The sequence below is a fragment of the Corvus moneduloides genome, chromosome 6, assembly GCF_009650955.1.
Source record: "Corvus moneduloides isolate bCorMon1 chromosome 6, bCorMon1.pri, whole genome shotgun sequence".
Taxonomy (NCBI): Eukaryota; Metazoa; Chordata; class Aves; order Passeriformes; family Corvidae; genus Corvus; species Corvus moneduloides.
In genome coordinates this window covers 27,770,927-27,789,957 of record NC_045481.1, presented here as the reverse complement: position 1 = coordinate 27,789,957, position 19,031 = coordinate 27,770,927, and the positions used below count along the sequence as shown (strand labels likewise).

Genomic DNA, 19,031 nt, shown 5'->3' with positions numbered 1-19,031 from the left:
TGTCCATTATTTTTGTCTCTTAGCTCTTTGTTACAGAGCTCAAAATTGTTCTTACCAAAATTACATAAAATTATTGAAAGCAGTGAATATATCTTAGAAAGTTTAAGTAAACCTACAGTAAGATGTCATTATTTTCAGTGATTTGATACTGCTGCATGATTTGCGTGTTGTTATTTCCAAAAAAGGTTTTCATTGTCCGGTTCTAGTATTTCAGTTTATTGATTTAACTGAGCCTAATGCAGACTATTGCATTAGTCCTTTTCCAGAGGTGGCTGAGTCTGTTCAGGAAGAACTGGAATCTTACAGAGCCCAAGAAGATGAAGTCAAAAGACTTAAAAGTATCATGGTAAGTTTTATCACCTGTATGTGTTCTATGTAAAGTGTAACAGGGCTTGTAGAGATGCTCAGCCCACCCTGTCATCCCACGGACAAAAATTTTCAGTGCATGCTGAATTTTAGGCATAATACGATCTTAAAAGTAGGACTAGAAACACCATATTTCATGAGAAGTTTCAATTTCTTCTTCATTGGTGTTGCAGTTATATAGCTTCCATACTAACTGAAAAATGAAATACAGACGTTAACACCACTATGAGAAAATAGTTTCTAAATGTATTGACTATCTGCATGTGTGGTATTTGTATTTATTATGACTATTTTTATTCCTCTTTTCAAACCCTTCCTCAAAACCCAGGGTATAGAAGGGGAGGATGAAGGAGCAATAAGTATGCTTTCAGATAATACAGCTAAGCTAACTTCAGCTGTCAGGTAAGTAGTCAGTAATGCATTATTGTTTATTACCTGTGAACCATTTCTAGTTTTTTCTGTCATTGTACTTTCTGTATTCTTTGAAATCAACATCTTTAAATGTAGGCTATTCAGCTTTATAATATAGTTTAAATGCTTTATAATTCTGGTAAAGTTTTATGTGATGTCCTAAGCCAGTGCTTGCATATGTGACTTCCACAATGTGTGTGACTTTGGAGTGTTTCCTCAGCAAAGACAAGAGTAATCTAAGTGCATCATAGATTTGCTTGCACTCTTCTGCCAAAACCCCCAAACTCTGCATTCTTTCGTAAAAAAAAATAACTGAAATCCCCCTTCTTCACGTCTCTGCTTGCTTTGCACAGTGTGTAATCAATTACATTTTGATTCATGTATTTTCTGTAACATCTGTTTGCGGGATTATAGTCATTCAGAACTCTGAGAAATTTACCCCCCCACTTTTGAAGACCAAACCACCAGTGACAGTGGTTTCATGACAGTGAAAGTCTTAGATTTAGGCTTCTTTCTCATTGTAAATTTGTTTTTCATTCCACTGATGCCTTCAAGAAGGGAGATATATAGTTTGCTGCCTTAATCACTAAGACCCAATCAGAAGGAAGAAGAAACATTCATTATCCAGAGGATAAATGGGGTGATATGCCCAGTATCCTGTGAAATCCAGCATGCCTGTATTAGTTAGTTATCTCTTAGTGAGTTTGAAAAGTTGCTTTGTATGCTATGCCCTGGTTAGAATTTCATTGGAATTACAAAGGATGTGTGATCAGACAGTTTCCAAAAAACAAGCAGGTATTTTCAAGCTCGCCCTATAAAGTTTTCAAGTTTTGTACTTCTCAAGATGCTGGTTTTCAGGTCAAGGCATTGGTTTTTGGCTCTAATCTGTAGAATTTTGCTGAGAAGTCCTGATACCATTAAGATCGTCCATTTAGGCAGGTTTCTGCTGTAAGAATTGAAATAGGTTCACTTGCTGTTCTGTTGCCCATTTTCTGAAGGTTATCTTTTTCCTGGCTTTACAGCTGCTAGAAAACTTTGGAATATCTTAGAAATTAGAAATCAGAGGTTCTAACATTGAGGATCTCCTGTTGTTTGCTTTTTCTGGTTTTTTTTGGTTTGCTTTTTTTTTTTTTTCAAAAACACAGTCCTTTACAAAGGCAGTACTAGTCACCTTCTCACATTCCAGCTGTCATTAATGGTCAATCATCATAGGTAACATTGATTTTATAGTTGCTTAAAGGAGGAAATAAAGTATGGCTACTTAACTTCCTGGTTCTTCAGGACATGCAGTCAGTTGTCATTAAATGCCTGATCATCTGCCTACTGTTAAACTGAGTAAGACACTGGTTGTCCAGGGTGCTTTTGGTTCTGAATGTATATAGATGCTGAGAAGTCTTTTGTAAATGTGATTTTCACATGCCAGCAGTGAAAATCATGTAGATCCTAACACCTTAAGTAACAATTTTTCCATAAAGTAAACTTAACCATTCAGTTTCCCATTTCGCAAAAGAAAATTTTTCAATTGTGAATCCTGAATAGAGAATTGTGTTCTATGCAGAAGCACCTGACAAATTCCAGGACATCCAGAAGTTCTGTATTTATTTGACAGATACTGTTATTTACTGTAATTTTGTAATTGTTTGATATTCTTTGACAGGTATTATTATTTGGCAGATATTGACACTTCTGTATATATCAGAATAGACTAAATGTAGTAGATCATTTGTTCAGGTTAGCAGGGCACATATCTGTTGTTGATCACAAGCTTTCAGTGGGAATATTGAATTACCCACATAATGTACGTTTTTTGCTAGTCAAGGTAGAAACCTGGTTTACTACATTACATGTGACTAATGTTCTTCTCTTATGTATTCTGTTTCAGTTATGAGAATCATTACATCTATACTTGTCATTTTTTAGTTCCAATCCTATTCTGTAATTTTAGATTTTAATAGCCTTTAAAGGTCTTTTCCAACCCAGACTGTTCTATAATTCTATAAATGTTTTAGTATCTACTATATGCAGTACACAATTCAACTAACAGTGCAAATCAGCAGGTTAGTTTGTATTTAATCTCTTCAGCTCTCTTCCAGAACTTCTGGAAAAGAAGAGACTCATTGATCTTCATACCAATGTTGCAACAGCCGTTTTGGAGCACATAAAGGTACAATTACTCTCTAATTTGAGTTTTGTGTCAGTAGTACTCTTTAACTGAAGGAATATATTTGAGGCTGTGAAGATAAGAAAGTGAGCCTTCTCAATGGTGCTACTTTTTCAGAATTCACTCTGTAGCATTACTTAGTGTTGAAGGGTGAGAGAGAATGAATTTTGAATGCCTCTGCATGGAAAACAAGGAAGACCAGGTTTTTTCTTATCAGAATTTACTAGTATACTCTCATTTTTTTAATGGTGGCCACAAATGTTATTGTGGGTTGAAGTCTTTCTAAAAATAAGTTTATGATGGAAGTGTTTTGTTTCTTTTAGAGATGTGTCATGGCAATTCATGACTTCAGTCTAAGCAATCTTCTGTTCATATGTGTTTATCAGAAGGGCACTGTTGACTGCTCACCAATGAAAGTGATACCCAGAGATGTCGTAATAATGATGCAAGTTACTGAAGTGGTGTTTCCAGCCGGGTCTGTGTTAGATGTCTTGTGCATAATTTGAGCACTTCAGAAGGGTGTTCGTCCCTTTTTCTGTTTTACATCTCCTGCTCTTGTGTCAGAGACCTTGCAGAGGGTTTAGTGTCAAGTGAAGGCCATGGTTACTGCTAGGATAACTTGGAAAATGGATTTGTTTTCACAGTATGAAAACAGAAATTGTAGATGAGGCTTTCAGAAACACTGAAATTCTTTTAAGTTTTGGAAAGTGGTTCAAGCACCACATCTCACTGAAAATCAATAATTAGAAAGTTTTACGCCAAGCTACTTATAATTCATGGAAGGCAATGTATTTTGAAGCTAGCTTTAACATTTGTAAGGCATGTAAGATCTGTCTTCAGTTATTATTGCTACTGAATTTTTTTAAAGTACTATATATGTACAAAGGATTAGTTCTGCAATTTAATGGATAAATTAAATTTACATATTTAAGTTGGAGAAGAGATAGTAAGTGTCTCTCTGTGCTTAGCTCATTAGTGTAGGGGCTAGTTTATGGGCTTTTGCACTATTAGGTACGTCAATTTTCATATCTGACAATTTAAAAGCAGTACATTAATACCACTGAAAAAAATTTAACTCAACAATATTGATATTTTGATGCCTTGTCTGCAAATTCACTTTTCTAAGAAAGATACTGGCTTGATAATGGCAGGCCTAGACCAGTAGTATTCTGTATATGATTTATTGGTTGGAAAACAAGTTTCAGAGTAAGATGTAGAATGGCAGTAACATCAGTTTTGCTTTCCAGTGTCCTGTTGGCACTGGGCTGGAGTCAGATTCATCAGATGATAGCAACACACTTAGTTACCTAGAGGTGGAAGGAATTGCCTTATATAGGCACTCAACCAGCCCTTGCCTTGCTGCTCTGACAGGGAGCCTGCTATTAGGGAGTTCCCTAGGCGTGGTGATCCATTCCTCCATGATTCGTAATTCTGGTACTGCAGAGTGCTCAGGCTCTTTACCTTCTTATTGTATAGCTGAGACAAATGGCCATGCAGTTTCTTCAATATATTGGTATGTGCATCTCTATCATCTTTTCTTTTGATATAGAAAGCATCACTTCATCTCCAGATATTTAGAAAACTGTCTTAAACTAATGCAGATGCATGTGGTTTTTTCTGTTGAAATTTGCCTATGGTAAAGCCTTTTAACTGAATGAATGTAAAGTTTATTCCAACTGCTTTCTCTTGACCATTTTCTCCTCTCTTTCCACCCTCCAGTGTTAGAAAAAGTATCTTTCTATCTTGAGCTGTGGAATTCTAGTATGCAGGACGTTATGCTACCTAATGGATTCCTCAAAAATACTCTCAAAAAGAGCCATGTCTCAGCCAGTACTTTTAAAAGAAATTCTGATGACACCTTGACTCTGTGGTTAATAGGTTTTATATACAGTAAATAATGAAACCAGATTAGGATAAGACAGAATTTTTTTTGCAAGTGCTGAGATGATGAGGAGCTAGTGAGGCACCATGCTCTTCTTCAGGTTACTATATTTTCCCTTCTAAAATAATCAGGAAGTGCATTCATACTTTAAAATAGACTATTTGCATGATCCATTATGGTTTTTTTACTATATTAATTATTTGAGCGTTTTTCTTCACTACATATATAAGCATCTATGCAAAGAATGCAATGAGACCTGCTTTAGATATACTAAGTGAATTTAATTTTTCTTGCAGTCATATTTTAATGTTCAGATTACAGCTGCTTTCCACATTCTCTTGGATCGTTTTCTAAGACATAGCAAGAGGAAACCAGAAATTAATCACATCCTTAGGGGTCCTGGCAGTTTTTTGGCTTAAGTGTTTAGTTAAATAATGGAAAGTATGCATCACTTTTTCATGAAGCAAACCATCAAGTATTTATTGTCAGTGCTTAGAACAAATGCATCCTTGTTTTGCATTTATTGGTTTTTCTTCTGCTGAAGCTGGTGATTGAAGGTCTGGACCCAACAGATAACAGATATAGAGCTAGAATTACCTATCTAGCTGCTTTAGAGTTTCAAGTAATGCTTATCTTTGCATGTGATTGTAATATGAATAGGATTACTGACGTATGTTGAATCAGGAATATAAAAAGATGTGCACATATACTTTTCTAAAATGACGGGGGGGTAGATTACATAACCTCTTGCTAGAATTCTACACATATGAATTTAAGTGGCAGATTTTTATGTGAATTGTTTTCTGTCTTAAATTACTTATATTTGTTTACTTTAGGGTTTTGTTTAATTCCTACATAATTTTATTATGTATCTCTACTTTTGCTTGATCTCAAGGTCTAATACTTTGAATGATCCCTTAATTGGGATCCCCTTAATTGGGATTGACAATAGCCTTTCAAATTTTCAAATTCATATTTTGTAAAGGAATTCTGCTATTTTAACTACTCTGTTTTAAATAAGGTTACATTTTTGTCTTGCACTGTGTGAAGAGAAATGGTATGTGTTTGTGAAGTATATATGTCACAGTGGGCCAGGCTGGTTTTCTGTAGTCCAGAACTGATAATTCAGTAACCTTCTAGTAAAAACAGCTTTTTCTGAGTTCAGTTACAGTGACCTTGCTATCATCATTCTGTACAGTTCAGTGAAAGGGAATTGGCTATGGCTGCCACTTCCAGCCTTCTTCCAGAGTTTCTCTTCCTCTTGATTGGAGCACACTATAATTACCTGACCAACCTCCCTTGTTCTGGAGGCAGTTATTTCTGCTTGTTTTCTGTCAGCATCTTTGAGAAAGACCTCAAATAGTTTCTTAGAAAACATCTCATCTGCGTATTCTCTCTCTCTAAAATTAAGAACTTTTGTAGTGTAAAGAGGATAGAAGAGCTTCCAGCAAGTCTTTACAAAAATAACCCTCTAAGAGATTTTAATGGGTCCTGCTTCCACTTACTTGCTTTAAGAAGAAGGAACTTTGTGTTCATTTTGGAGTACAGTGCTCAATAGACTTTCCCATGCACTTCAGTAATTTTCCCTAAAATAAGTTTTGGCTTACAAACAGCCTGTTTCTAAAGATGATAAGTTGAAAGCTTTCACAAATACATTTTTTTTAAAAAGCAAGCTGAAGTGTGGCACTTTAACTGCATTACAGAATCCTGTCCCTGAAGTGGCAGCCAGAAAGGTCTCTTGAATGAGGTTGGTGTGGAACAAGATGTCATAGTAGAATAGCAAGAGCAGGAGGCAGAAAAGGAAAAACTGTAAATGTAAATGCATCTTTATTGTATTATTTTTTATTACTGATTTTCTTCACATTGCTTGCCAGTTTGGCACCCATAAGAACCTCTTCTTTGCTGTGTTTTTTATTGAATCTACAGGACTGTTTAGCTCCTATTCCCCAGTTTTTCCTCTTGGCATGTCTGTGAGTTTGCCATTGAGTGAACAAAATTGCACTTACTTAAATTAAATGGGACATCTGCTTCTTATCAGCACCTCTTAGACAAGTTGGCTCTTCAAGAAGTAACTGTCTCATTGATGTGGCATATCTGGGATATCTATCAAAAGGTAACTAGTAGTGTTTAAGGCTATTCAGTAACCCATATGAAATTTGATTAGGTGTCCACCTAATTCCAAGCAAACCAGTGTAAGAAAAATATTGCCCTAATTAGCATCTTTGCTAGTAACTTTCATTAGTTATCTAGTGAAGAAGCTGCTGAATAGACTTACTATATTGATCCATCTCTTTGGTTTGTTGCATCAGAAACAGTCTCAAAAGTTTTATATTGCTGCTTACCTCTGATGTCCCTGTTGTGGATAGGAAAAAAACAGACAAAGTGGATAGAAAAAAAATGTGGACCTGAAGTTTCAGGATTTTCGGTTTGGGGTTTTTTCCCCAAAGAATGCTAAGTTCGCACTTCAGAATTAATTGTGCAAAGTTTTTGAACAGAGTGAGCGTACTTGTATCATTAATGTTTCAGTTTAGGCTCAAAGTATAGCACATACATGCAACCAGTGAATTTTCTTTGCTGCTGTTGATCTGTTTTGTTCAGCAGTCACAGTCAAACAGTCATTAAGTTGCACATGGCTGAGAAGAATTTTACCTAGCCTGTGCTCCAAGTAAGTCAACAATTGTGAATCTGTTCTTAAAATTGAAAGTAATTGATGTTTGAATTACATAATTTTATTTAGCAGTTGATCTGTAAACAAATACAAGGAATTAGGGAATCTTTTTATATTGTACATTTTTACATGCCATCTGAATAAATTTCTTGTAAACAGATCACCAGCTAAGATAATACTGGCTTTGCCAAATTCAACAGTATTGTATTTGACTTTATAAGATCAAGTGTCCACATTTCAAGACAATCCCTTTTTTCCTGGATGCCTGTTGTCTGGGAAAAATATTTTAAACTCAAAAACATTGAATTTAGTTTCACATAACAAGATACAAATGTACTTAAAACAGAAAAAGCAAGTGTATGTAATGGAAAGACTAAAAAAATTGTAGTCATTTCTTTGCAGTTGCTTTATGTCTCTAGAGAGATCTAAGGAAACTATAACACAGAAGATCTCCAAGATGCTGTAGAATTGAGGTCTCAGATGGTTTACCAGATACCAAATTGCATCTGAAGTAAGGACTTGGAAAAAGGCTGGTAGTTCAGTTCTATTCAGACTTTAAACTATTCTTCTAACATAAGCTCAAGGTAAATACAGCTTGAAAGAAGCTCTAGCTTTTTTTTTTTCATTCATGCACTTTCTGTGTAGTCATAGTCACTATGACAATCAACAGAAGACATTCTTCTGCCCCTAAAAGTAGCAGGGGGTCATTTTTGAGCACTCTCGATGGTAATTTACTTTATAAGCTGTAATTACAAGCATCCGCAAAAGCTTTAAATTAAGTTGTTGCTCTGCAAGTAACTGATCTTCTCGAGGAGTTCTGTAAGTGGTGACTGAGAAATGGAAGCATTGTATAGCTGCCTGCATCATAAGCTGATCACCAAATGCTTTCAATACAAAAATATCCTTGTAATTCATACCATTTTACTTTGTTTTCTCCTCTCTAGCTCTTTTTTTGAGGAACTCACAGTACTCAGAAGGTGAAATATCCTAATATCCCTAGGCTAGAGAAGTACTTTGTGGGGGGGTGAGGGGCAGGTAAACTAACTTTTATAAAATTAATTTTCTTATTTGTGATCTCAAGAATAATTTTAGTAGAATTCAGAAATATGTGGAAACCAGACTTTGTAAGTTTTTACGGTCTGTCATTGCAAGAACTACTTCACTGGATAAAAGGTGCCATTGCAGTTTTAAATGCTTTGGCATTATCAGGCAAAATTTCTCAAATTGTTTAACCCAAGAAAAGCAAGGTGACTCTTGCCTCACTCTGGCAATATCATTTCAGTCTCACAGGGGGTACGATGTGGAGCTGACACACTTCCAAAGAAGCAAGATGGAGGTCCACTCTGCCTGTCTCCTTTTTGAGCCAATACATAGCTGAATGTGTTCAAACATAAGGATTTAATTAGTTACCAAATACTAAAACTTACAGGTTTTGTAAGCTGAGTAGCTGTAACATTTGTTCTGATGCTGCATTTTAATGTTCAAACACGCATAATGATCTGCATTGTAATGGAACATTTTAAAATAAGTTCTGGACTGCATTTTTCTGTTTTTAGCTTGTAAGATCTTGATCAATAAGTGTAAAACTTGTCTGTTTGTGCAGATGTGCTGCAATGCAGTCATTACTTGCATGGCCATGTGATGTCTTCCATAAAGCTTTTGCCTCAACAATTTTCTATAGTCCCTGTGCCATCCTCCATAAAAAGGATTTTCACAACATCTAGATGTGTCATTGTATAATGAGAGACTTCTTTTCCAGTGTTAACAAGATAATCTAATTATAAACTTCTCCATCTTTGGTGTGAGTGAACTACTGCAAGCCTTTGATCTGAGGTAGTATTTCAGTACCAACCTAAGTTGGCAGTTGCCAACGTTTCCTTGGGATGATGCCTTAACGTATAAAGGAATTTCCCACATTTATCTTCATTGAATAATTGTCTTGTGGTCTGAGAGCCTGGAGGTTCAGAATAAATTTGACATAATATTCACTTGACCATTACTTTTTCCTTTTACAGCATAGCAATGTATATGATGGCATGTAGTTTTCAGCTGTGTCAAAGCCATAGTTGAAAACAAAGCTTCTCTTCCAGTTCAATATTCACATCAGACACCCCTTGCTTAACTTGCATTTTCATTTTTAGTATGATAATTAAATAACCATCAACTTTTTGAGAGCTGATTATAATGCAAGCATTAGTTACTTTTACTGATAATCTATTTTAAAATAAAGTTTTTAAAACGGTCTTTGTAACTAAAACTTCATACCTTTTAAAAGAGGAAATAAATATTCTTTCACAGTTTTAAGATGTTAACCCTAACACTTACTCTTAAACAGAGTCGAAAGCTGGATGTGTATTTTGAATATGAGGAAAAAATAATGAGCAAATCCACTCTGGATAAATCTCTTCTGGACATGATTTCTGACCCAGATGGTGAGTACTTTAAATTTGAACTTGGTGTAAAATTTATTAAGATACACAATAAATCTACACCTGCTTAGATTTCAGGGTTGGTAAAGAGCAACCTGTGCAAGACTTGTAAAGAAAACAGTTTTTGATTGATCTTCAGCAATCAACTGAAGTACTAAACTCTAGAGAGTTTAGTACTTCAGTTGAGTAATATCCAAAATATTAGCAACTTCTGCTGCTCCACTAAAATCCTTTCCTAACTCCTTATTTTTTAGGGTCAAAATATTTTTTGTGCTTTTCCAGTATTTAGGAGTATAGCATGGCATTCTGTGGTCTGAACAATACTAATTTTAAATCCTACTGCACGTTTTGTAACATATACATACCTCACGAACACGATGAAAATTTCATAGAGTTTGATGAGATCAAAGGGCTGTAATGTAGGGAGCTCCTGCTTGTGCGAGGAAAAAGATGAATGGGACAAGGTGGAGAGAAGGGACGCAAGATGTAAATTGGCCAATTCACTGGGACTCACCTCAAGCTTTGCATGTGTTGATTCAGCTGTGGCATGTCTGTTTTCATCATCTAAGGGCACGAGCAATGCATCCCAGCTTCTGTGTCACATATGGGTCATGCATATCAGAGCATTGCACAGCAGGAGTACTCAGGTTCTCTATTAGCAGGAGTCACTGAGGGTCTTTCTGTGAAAGGCTAAGACCCAAATGACTTCCCAGCTTTTTGTAGTATTGTAACATCAGCTCTCCTTTCACTCTGTCACAGCCTGACATGTCATAACCCTCTGACAGATTTCAGTATGATCTGATACCAGTTGGCTGGAGCAAAATAACGTGCAGAGCAAAAGTGTAAAACTTAAATTATCTCTGACTTGTCAGCATACTGGCAATTATATTGGCAAACCTCAAACATTTAGAGACCCAGGGTTCCTGCTCTTTTTCCAGTGTGCTCTTTAGTTTTGTTACTGCATGATTATGTGTGTAGTCTTACAGCTACATACTGGGTTTAATGCCTGCTTGGAGTTTGTATAATGATTCATATTTATAGAAAGAGTATCTATACGTCCTGCTGACTTTCTACAAAAATCTTTTAATAGTGTCCATGCTATATAATCAAAAGGCAATAGAAGAAATAGTGCACAGTTGGTAGAAATTTGAGCTAAAATTTTAAACATCTCATAATGGGTCATGTCTAGAAATTAATAAACTTTCAGAAAATCTAATGTCAGGCGTCAATCTGTATATCAGTACATACATTCATTTTTTTATATGAAGCTAATAAGAATATGTATAATCTGTACTTTCTTTAAGCATCAATACAAACTAGTCCTTTTCCATGTTCAGAATTAATGTTTCATGTACTATTTTGATTTCAGCTTTTATGTTTGCATAAAATTAGATATGAAAACAAATTTTATGCTTGCTTGTATATCCTACTGGATCAATTACTTTTTACCTGAATCCACATTTTCTATGCCTTTTTAGATTGCAGTGTAAAGCAAATTGTTTTCCAAGCCTGATGTATCATATCAACATTCCTATTAGCAAGGTTCCTGGTTTTTACACAAGATTAGATTTACAAGCTAGAGTTTTTCTTCATAAGCCAAGTATTCAGGTTTTCACACTAGTATGTTAGCATTTTATATGCATTGCCTAGGTTTAAGTTTATATAAGAAAAAGATTCAAGTTAAATCAGAGTGATTATTTCCAGGCATGCTGTCTTGTAAAACTGTCCAGCCTCATATTGTGTGATTCACTGAGAAGCACCAGCAGAAAACAATTTGAAGGAATAATACATCAAGTCTTCCAGCGCTTCCACTGGTGAACTATTTATTGGCATTATGTGTGGGGATATTTGTCATGTGGACGATGAGATCTGCAGAGCTCTTCATGAAAGCACTTAGATGTGTCCACTTAACAGCTTCAGGATTCAACCTCCCATTTGTTACCGTATTGCACTAATCTACCACTCAGGACTATTAGCTGCCTCCCAGTTTCGTGGATATTATTGTATACTGGAGTGGTGATAAAATGGGAACTAGAGGCTGCCTGCTGGTTTTTCAATTGAAAATAAAATAGGTATGTTCTAGGTTTGCCAAGTTTTCTTCTTCAGAATGTTTAGCAGTTTGCTTCAGACTGTAGTCTAGAAAAAAGTAGTGAATATTTGACAGGCACTTGGCCTGAGTTTTGCAGCTGTTTGTCACAGCTTTTTTTGCCTAAGTGAATTCCAGGTGGATCTCTACCTTGAAAGCTGGCTTTTGGTTTAGATAATACAAAGTGTCTTCAGTTCTTGATCTTCTGATTTACTGGTATTTGGTAAGGGTTAGTAAAACCTACTTTCCAGAGAAGATTGTATCAAGTCATAAATGTTCGTTATGACAGCGCTTACTCTTAACTTCTGCCAGACTAAATATATGCTGACTTTTAAATAACAGTTGAAGATTAGATCAGATGGTCTCCTGCTGACATGATCCACATTCCATAGTAGAGGAAAAAAACCCAAAACAAACTAAACAGAAAAAGAAAAACAGGAAAAAAAGTCGTTTTCTTGCCCCCAAGTGCAAGAAAGTTCATTCTTGTACAACATTGCACTGAAATTATCAGACTTTTGTAATTAATTTTAAGTGTTTGTTTTGAGATGTTGTACTTCTGAAAACTTCATTTGAAACTATTGTCTTTACTAACAGTGATTCTCTTCTAGAAAAAAAAGATGGTGTTCAAAATCTGGTGTAGTAGTTTATATAAGTAATGGCTACATCAACCTTTTGATCTGGAGAGATGAATTTTGATTGCATATCAATAGTGCTTCCCAAGAACGGGAAGTGTTTTTCTTCAACAAAAGAGGATTTAGGAAGTAAAATCCTTTTTGAAGGCAAGTTGGAAGTTCGGGGCTTTTTCCCTGACCAGCAGTTCATATAAGTGCTTTTGCAGTCCTCAAGTGTTTCAGTACGGTGAACCATAGAACTGTGTAAGCAAGTTGTAAAGCTAAAAAATAATGTGCTATGGCTTTTACTTCTATGATTTTTCTTTAGTCTGCTTTTTCATGGACCCACTCCCAGATAATGCTTGCAATCTCCACATAAAATAAGTCATAATTTCTCTACATAACTTATTGAGGATGTTATATCAATAATAATATTTACTACAAACAAAAGGAGAAAGTGTAAAACTTTCAGAAAGAATGACACATCTAACCCAACTCTTCATAAAATTGCTGTATGTCTTTCTTTTTTATATTGAAGAAGGCCATGGTTATAGGTAACATTTATTGTCATAACTAAAGGTCTGCATGTACATATATGTGGCTGCTGAAGGGCAATTAATGTGGCAGCATAGTTACAATTGTAGTTTTTAATTTTTCTTTTTTTTTATTGCAGCGGGAACTCCAGAAGACAAAATGCGATTATTTCTCATCTATTACATAAGCTCAGCTCAGGCACCTTCAGAGGTACCTATGTTCTTTACAGCTTCCAACACCAGAATGTACCACGAGGGATTTTTCTGTGGCATTTCAGCACTAAGTAGATACTTCTGTTTCTTTGCAAAAGGAAGTACGAAATGCCAGGAAATACTAAAACTTTAAATAAATTTTGTAGTATCACCAGGAAATCTGCTCACAAAGCTTTAGCCACCATTTCAAAGGATACGATTGACTAATAAGAAGGAATATTATATTGTGACATATTTAGATCAGAGTTACTGCAAGACACATCTTAGCATGCTTTCTATTATTCTGCTCCACTGCTCAATAGAAGTAGATAAAGCAGAATGAAAATACGACTCATTTCACTCTATCTTCATATATTCAAGAATGATTGAGTCAGTTGACTAGCAGGTGAACAAAGGAGAAGTGCATCTGCCAATATCTGAATAATTCAGGAAACAATTTCTTCGTATTTCTTTTGAATTTAGGATGATTAATTTCAAGGAAAATTCTTACATTGTAGGAACATTATCTGATGGAAAAAATGTTTGATTAGATGAATAGAAATTATCTGTATAAATGTATACTAGCTCCTTTGTTTATTGTTTACTGTTTTGACATTGTACAGAAACCAGCATTCTGTTGGTGCTAGTATAAAAGACTGTTCCCGTATCTGAAAGTCCCCAGGATTTAATTCCACAAACACTGTTCAGTTTAATGAGATCTACTCATGGCAAATTTTATTTCAAGTTTTATTTCCATACTTGGTAGGCAATGAGATTAAGACTCATAATTACTTTTTAACTTGGGTCAATGCTGTAACTTTGCACTGGTTATTTAATATTTAGATAAGAATATCTTGTCTTTCCACATGGATTTAAGAGTAGCTTCAACCTTTTGTAATTTTCCACTTTATGATTTCAGATTGATTTGGAGCAGTACAAAAAAGCATTGATGGATGCAGGTTGTAATCTCGCTCCTTTGAGCTACATAAAACAATGGAAGTAAGTAATTTCTTTTTTGTCCTTTATGAGGCTAATTGGGTAATTTCACAGAATCTAGCATTGTATTCAGGACTTATGTGTTACTTCTCTTACATTTTAAATTATCCTTAAACATTCATTTGAGATAAGTTTTTCCTTTCATTGTTATGGTAATACATGCAAATCTTATTTTGAAACTAACCTCCAGTAGTGCCAGAACTCTATAGAATATGACATTTAGTAGTGCCCTTAATGAGCCAGGACAGAAACAACTTACTGAATTAAATGAAAAGTTGTGCTAGCTCAGACTCCAAAGTTTTTTTTGCTCATACCAAAGAGTTGTATATCAGTTATTCTAGTTTTACATGGTATCTGAATGAAATCTTTGTCTTTTAACTATAAAATCTAATTCCTATTGTATTTGTAGGCAAGAGGGATGCATTTAATAAATAGTTACTTCCTGAAAGAGTTTGAAATGCAGAGGTTTTTTCACTTTCAGATGACTAGAGTGGAACGTTCTACAGCAGTGTGTGCCATGAGATAAATTCTTGATTTCTATCCCTGCTTTCACAGGGCTTTCACTAAGATGGCTTCAGCTCCAACCAGCTACGGAAACACTACACCTAAACCTTTGGGGTAGGCTTTTGATTAATTTTCTGTTAGCCTTTGGGTTCTTCTATCTTATTTTAGTAGTGCTGAAAGTGTGTTTAGTGCTATACATGGCCCAGAGCAAAACATCTCCCTATTTGTAAAATTTTTAAGTTACAGACGATTACAAGCACTTATCTTCCCTTAAAAGTGTATAGTACACACAGAAAGGAAAATAAAAGGATTGGGACTAAATTCACAAACTATCTTAATACAGTGCTCTCTGCACCTGCATATTAAATGCACTCTCACAGGAGAAGAATTCAGCACCAGGAACTGGATCTATGACAGCCATCACTTTGAGCCTTAAGCAGTCAATGGCAGAAGATAAGCACAGCCCTGTATATTCAAAATGAGTTCTTTCCTGGATTTGGAGACTGTCAGGGATGCAAGAAGACAGTGCTATTTCCTTGGAGACTCCTGGACTGAGTGTCTGCCTGCTTTTTGAAAGGTGTAGTTATTTATTTCAAGACACAAGAACTGTGCTACAGTTACATATATCCCATACAGGATATCGGACTTGGGTCTTTCCATTCTTCGGAGGATTTCAGTCCTCATTACCAGCTCTGCTTTCAGGAATGCACCATCACTGTCATAAGGAATCTGTGGTGTGGTATGGTTACAGAGAATTCCAGTGCTGTTTCACTTGGAAAAATTGCTGCTTGGTTTGTTGGAGATGCTCAGCATCTCTGTTAACTCTGGTGATTAGACCCACTTGAAAGGAGCACTCCAATCCTTACATTACTGAAGTATTAAAATAAACTGTTCAGTGGATTAAAGACTAGAATCCAAGACTCCCATTGATAGGTGAGGATCTATCTGGTAGATTACAGGTGTATTCCCATACGCTTGCTTGCCATGTGATGTGAGGAATATATTTTATGACAAACTGAGTTACTTAGTGCTTAGGTCCTATTGACTTTATTGGGAATTGGATGTCAGTATAAAGCTTAAGAATACAAATTTTTTTAAAAAGGTCCTACACATCATCTTTATTTTGGTTTTTCAGTCTGTTTTCACGTGTTATGAATACAGGATCACAGTTTGTAATGGAAGGAGTGAAGAACTTGGTACTGAAGCAACAAGTAAGTTTAAAAAAACAATTAAAAAGTCTATCATGAGTATTGTGAAGATTTGGAAATTTCAGTACCTTTGTTATATTAATAAAATTCATTGTACAGTAAACAAGTAAACATAAATCTCTGCTTATGGATAGATCTATCACTTTGTAACTTCCAGTTTTCAGATAAGTGACAAATAATGTTCACATTTTCTTTGAAGACCTCTTTGTAGCAATTAAGACTGATTCCAGCATTATAAAAAGAACAGCTTTGGAATATTCAAAGTAGACTAGACCTTCATAAACAAAAAAATATTAACTATCTGTATCTTCACTTAGAACTACATGTATTAAGTTAATCTATTCTGGAGTGATTAAGAGGCTGAAAGTGTTAGTTCTCTGTTTAGTTACAATTCAAACATTTCTTGTTTTCCCATATAAGTGTAATGTACAGCAACCATAATCTTGTAATGTGCAGGAAAATACAAGTATGTTTATAATGACATGACCACCTTCAAATATTCACCTAAGTTTTTAAAATATTTTTGAGCATAACTTGCATGTAAATGTACACCCCCCAAAGAAAACAAACAACAACAAAAAAGAAACTGGTTGTGTAACTTGTAGCTGGAATTTTGAGTTGTGCTTCCCAGAAACCTGCTTCTCTGTAGAGGATGCATCATTTTCCCAATATGTACTTTCATCAGATGGCAATAAATAAATATCTATCTGACTCTGAAGAGTCAGAATTTAAATTAGAAATACAACATATCAGAACTAGATAAAATGAAATCTTAACTAAAGGTTTGTCTTTTTGACCTACTTAATCTTATCATTGTCACTGTTTGTTTATTCAGCCTGTTATAGACATAACATGAAAGGTATCAGCTATCACATAAAAGTTTAAAAATGGGGTCTCACTTTTGTAGGGTAGTTAATGAAGTTAATTCTGCAGGAATTTCATTATGTGTAGATATGATAAGCTATCTGCATTGCAGAGTTACAACTCAGTGGTATATCATGAAATGTGATTGAGGAAAATTTAAATATGCAGCTTGCCTGTGTGTTATATATTATGAGAACTCTTCAGATAAACTGTTCCTTGTAATAATAGAAAATAATTATATTCTCAAGGAGACTTTCTCCTCTTCTTGTGTTAAACATTTTGTCATTTCTTTAAATGTGTGGCTTTAAAGAGTTAATATTATTCTGTACAAAATGGCTTGCATTGTTTTCCATTCTGAGTGAGCAAGAAGTCGATTTGCCAATGTTTCCAAGATACGCCTTTTCTGGCTTTTAATTTCTTCTCCAGGTATTTTAGGGTAGCCAGATGAAAAGCCATTCTTCCTCATATTTGTAAGCCTAATGTAGGTCTGTGGTATTTCTATTAAAGCTAACTTTTTATTTTTCCTTCATTAATTCAGGGATTCACATGGGTTTTTCAGTGTAATATGTAGATCATCCTTTGGAATGTCCTCTTTTGATACATTCTGTCAAGACCCATTTCCAATCCTGTTGCTACGTAAACTCACCCTCAGTTTATTATAACTGAAGTAGTTTAACTCTTTAATATTCAGGTATTTCGTGCAAGGTGACATTTTTCGTGTTAAATAAGAACAGTAATCTTGAATTTCACCAGTTTATTCCTTTGCAGTTTATCCAAGCATTTGTTGCCAGGGTTGTTTTATTTACCCATTTCTTTGACAACATTAGTTCTGTTTTAGAATTACACCCTTAATTATTAGCATCAGCTTTAAAATTCTTTCCTTAACTGCAAAGTATTTTTTTAATAAGAATTCATATTTGATCACGTCTGCATATGTTGGTAATAGCTAAATACAGCTCTGTTCTTATCTTCACACTTTTTTTGCACTTTATGTCTTATCTTTGTCCCCTAGCTATATGCACCTTAGATGTTTGCATTTTTTTTACAGAAAAGTAATTCAGGTGATAATAATAAGCTTAACCTTTACAGAACATAAGAGGAAAACTGTTTAAAATAGTATTTCAAATGCTCTGTAAACTCTTCCGTAAGTAATAATGTGACTGGGAATAGTTCTTAGTAAGCATTTCAGCATTCCATTAATTACACATTATATTTTACAGAATCTGCCAGTCACACGTATTTTGGACAACCTTATGGAGATGAAGTCAAACCCTGTGAGTACAATTGCCTTCATACAGAGAGAGGTGGAACAAACGAAATCTTAAAGCTGTGATATGTAATATGCTATGGCTAATTTTTTTCATGGTAGTGCAGTTGAATCCAATCATGCTGTATTCAAGAATAGAACCATTTTCATAACTATTTAATAAGACTTTTTTCACTAGTCTCTAAACAATGGCAATTTATGGTGTCTCATTTGAACTAATATTTTTTAGCTTTTTCCTATTCTGTGCTTCTATTAGACTTGTGTTGTACTGAGCTTCTGTTGCTCCTAAATTTCTGCATTAGCCTGTGGACTGAAATTTTCTTTGTGTCAAGGTGTTTGGTTTTTTTTTAAAGAGCACAATTTCAGAAGTGAAGTATTTACAGAGAGGTGTATTAGGGAAAATTACATTTCCCGCATCTTTAAACTTTGCTATGCAGAGGAAAATATTTTACTACTGATTCAGTCATTCTGTTTGCAAGCAGAGGTGGTTTTTGTCAGAAAAGTCCTCTTCTTGCCTTGTTTCTGTGAAAATTTACCCAGACTATTTTAAATTCATATGTTACAAATTTTTGAAATGCTTACATGTTACTGACACAATCAAGGCATTTACTAGAACTTACAACTAAAAGTAGGCCTGAGTGTTTATGCATGAAGGCATTCTTCTTGCCATGTATTTTGTTCCTTATATACAACCAACCTGTGCACATACTTGTCCTGAAAAAGTCACCTCTTAGAGAAAATCTCCTCATTTAGAAAGCTTTAATGTTTGCCACATCGTATCAGTCTTCCTATTTTAATGCCATCAGCATCAGTCAGAGACATACAATTGTAATATCTCACACTGGTTAGTAGA

General features: G+C 35.0%; 1 protein-coding gene across 1 annotated transcript in view; it reads left to right on the top strand.

Moving 5' to 3' along the window:
• The window catches only part of SCFD1 (sec1 family domain containing 1), a 52,670-nt gene that overhangs the window by 21,020 nt on the left and 12,619 nt on the right, over nt 1–19,031 (top strand). Inside the window, exons 12-20 of the mRNA XM_032112057.1 lie at nt 256–346; nt 695–768; nt 2,860–2,941; nt 9,824–9,920; nt 13,288–13,358; nt 14,259–14,338; nt 14,891–14,953; nt 15,975–16,050; nt 18,132–18,185. Coding sequence (XP_031967948.1) covers nt 256–346; nt 695–768; nt 2,860–2,941; nt 9,824–9,920; nt 13,288–13,358; nt 14,259–14,338; nt 14,891–14,953; nt 15,975–16,050; nt 18,132–18,185 — 688 coding nt within the window. The remainder of the gene's footprint in view (nt 1–255; nt 347–694; nt 769–2,859; nt 2,942–9,823; nt 9,921–13,287; nt 13,359–14,258; nt 14,339–14,890; nt 14,954–15,974; nt 16,051–18,131; nt 18,186–19,031) is intronic.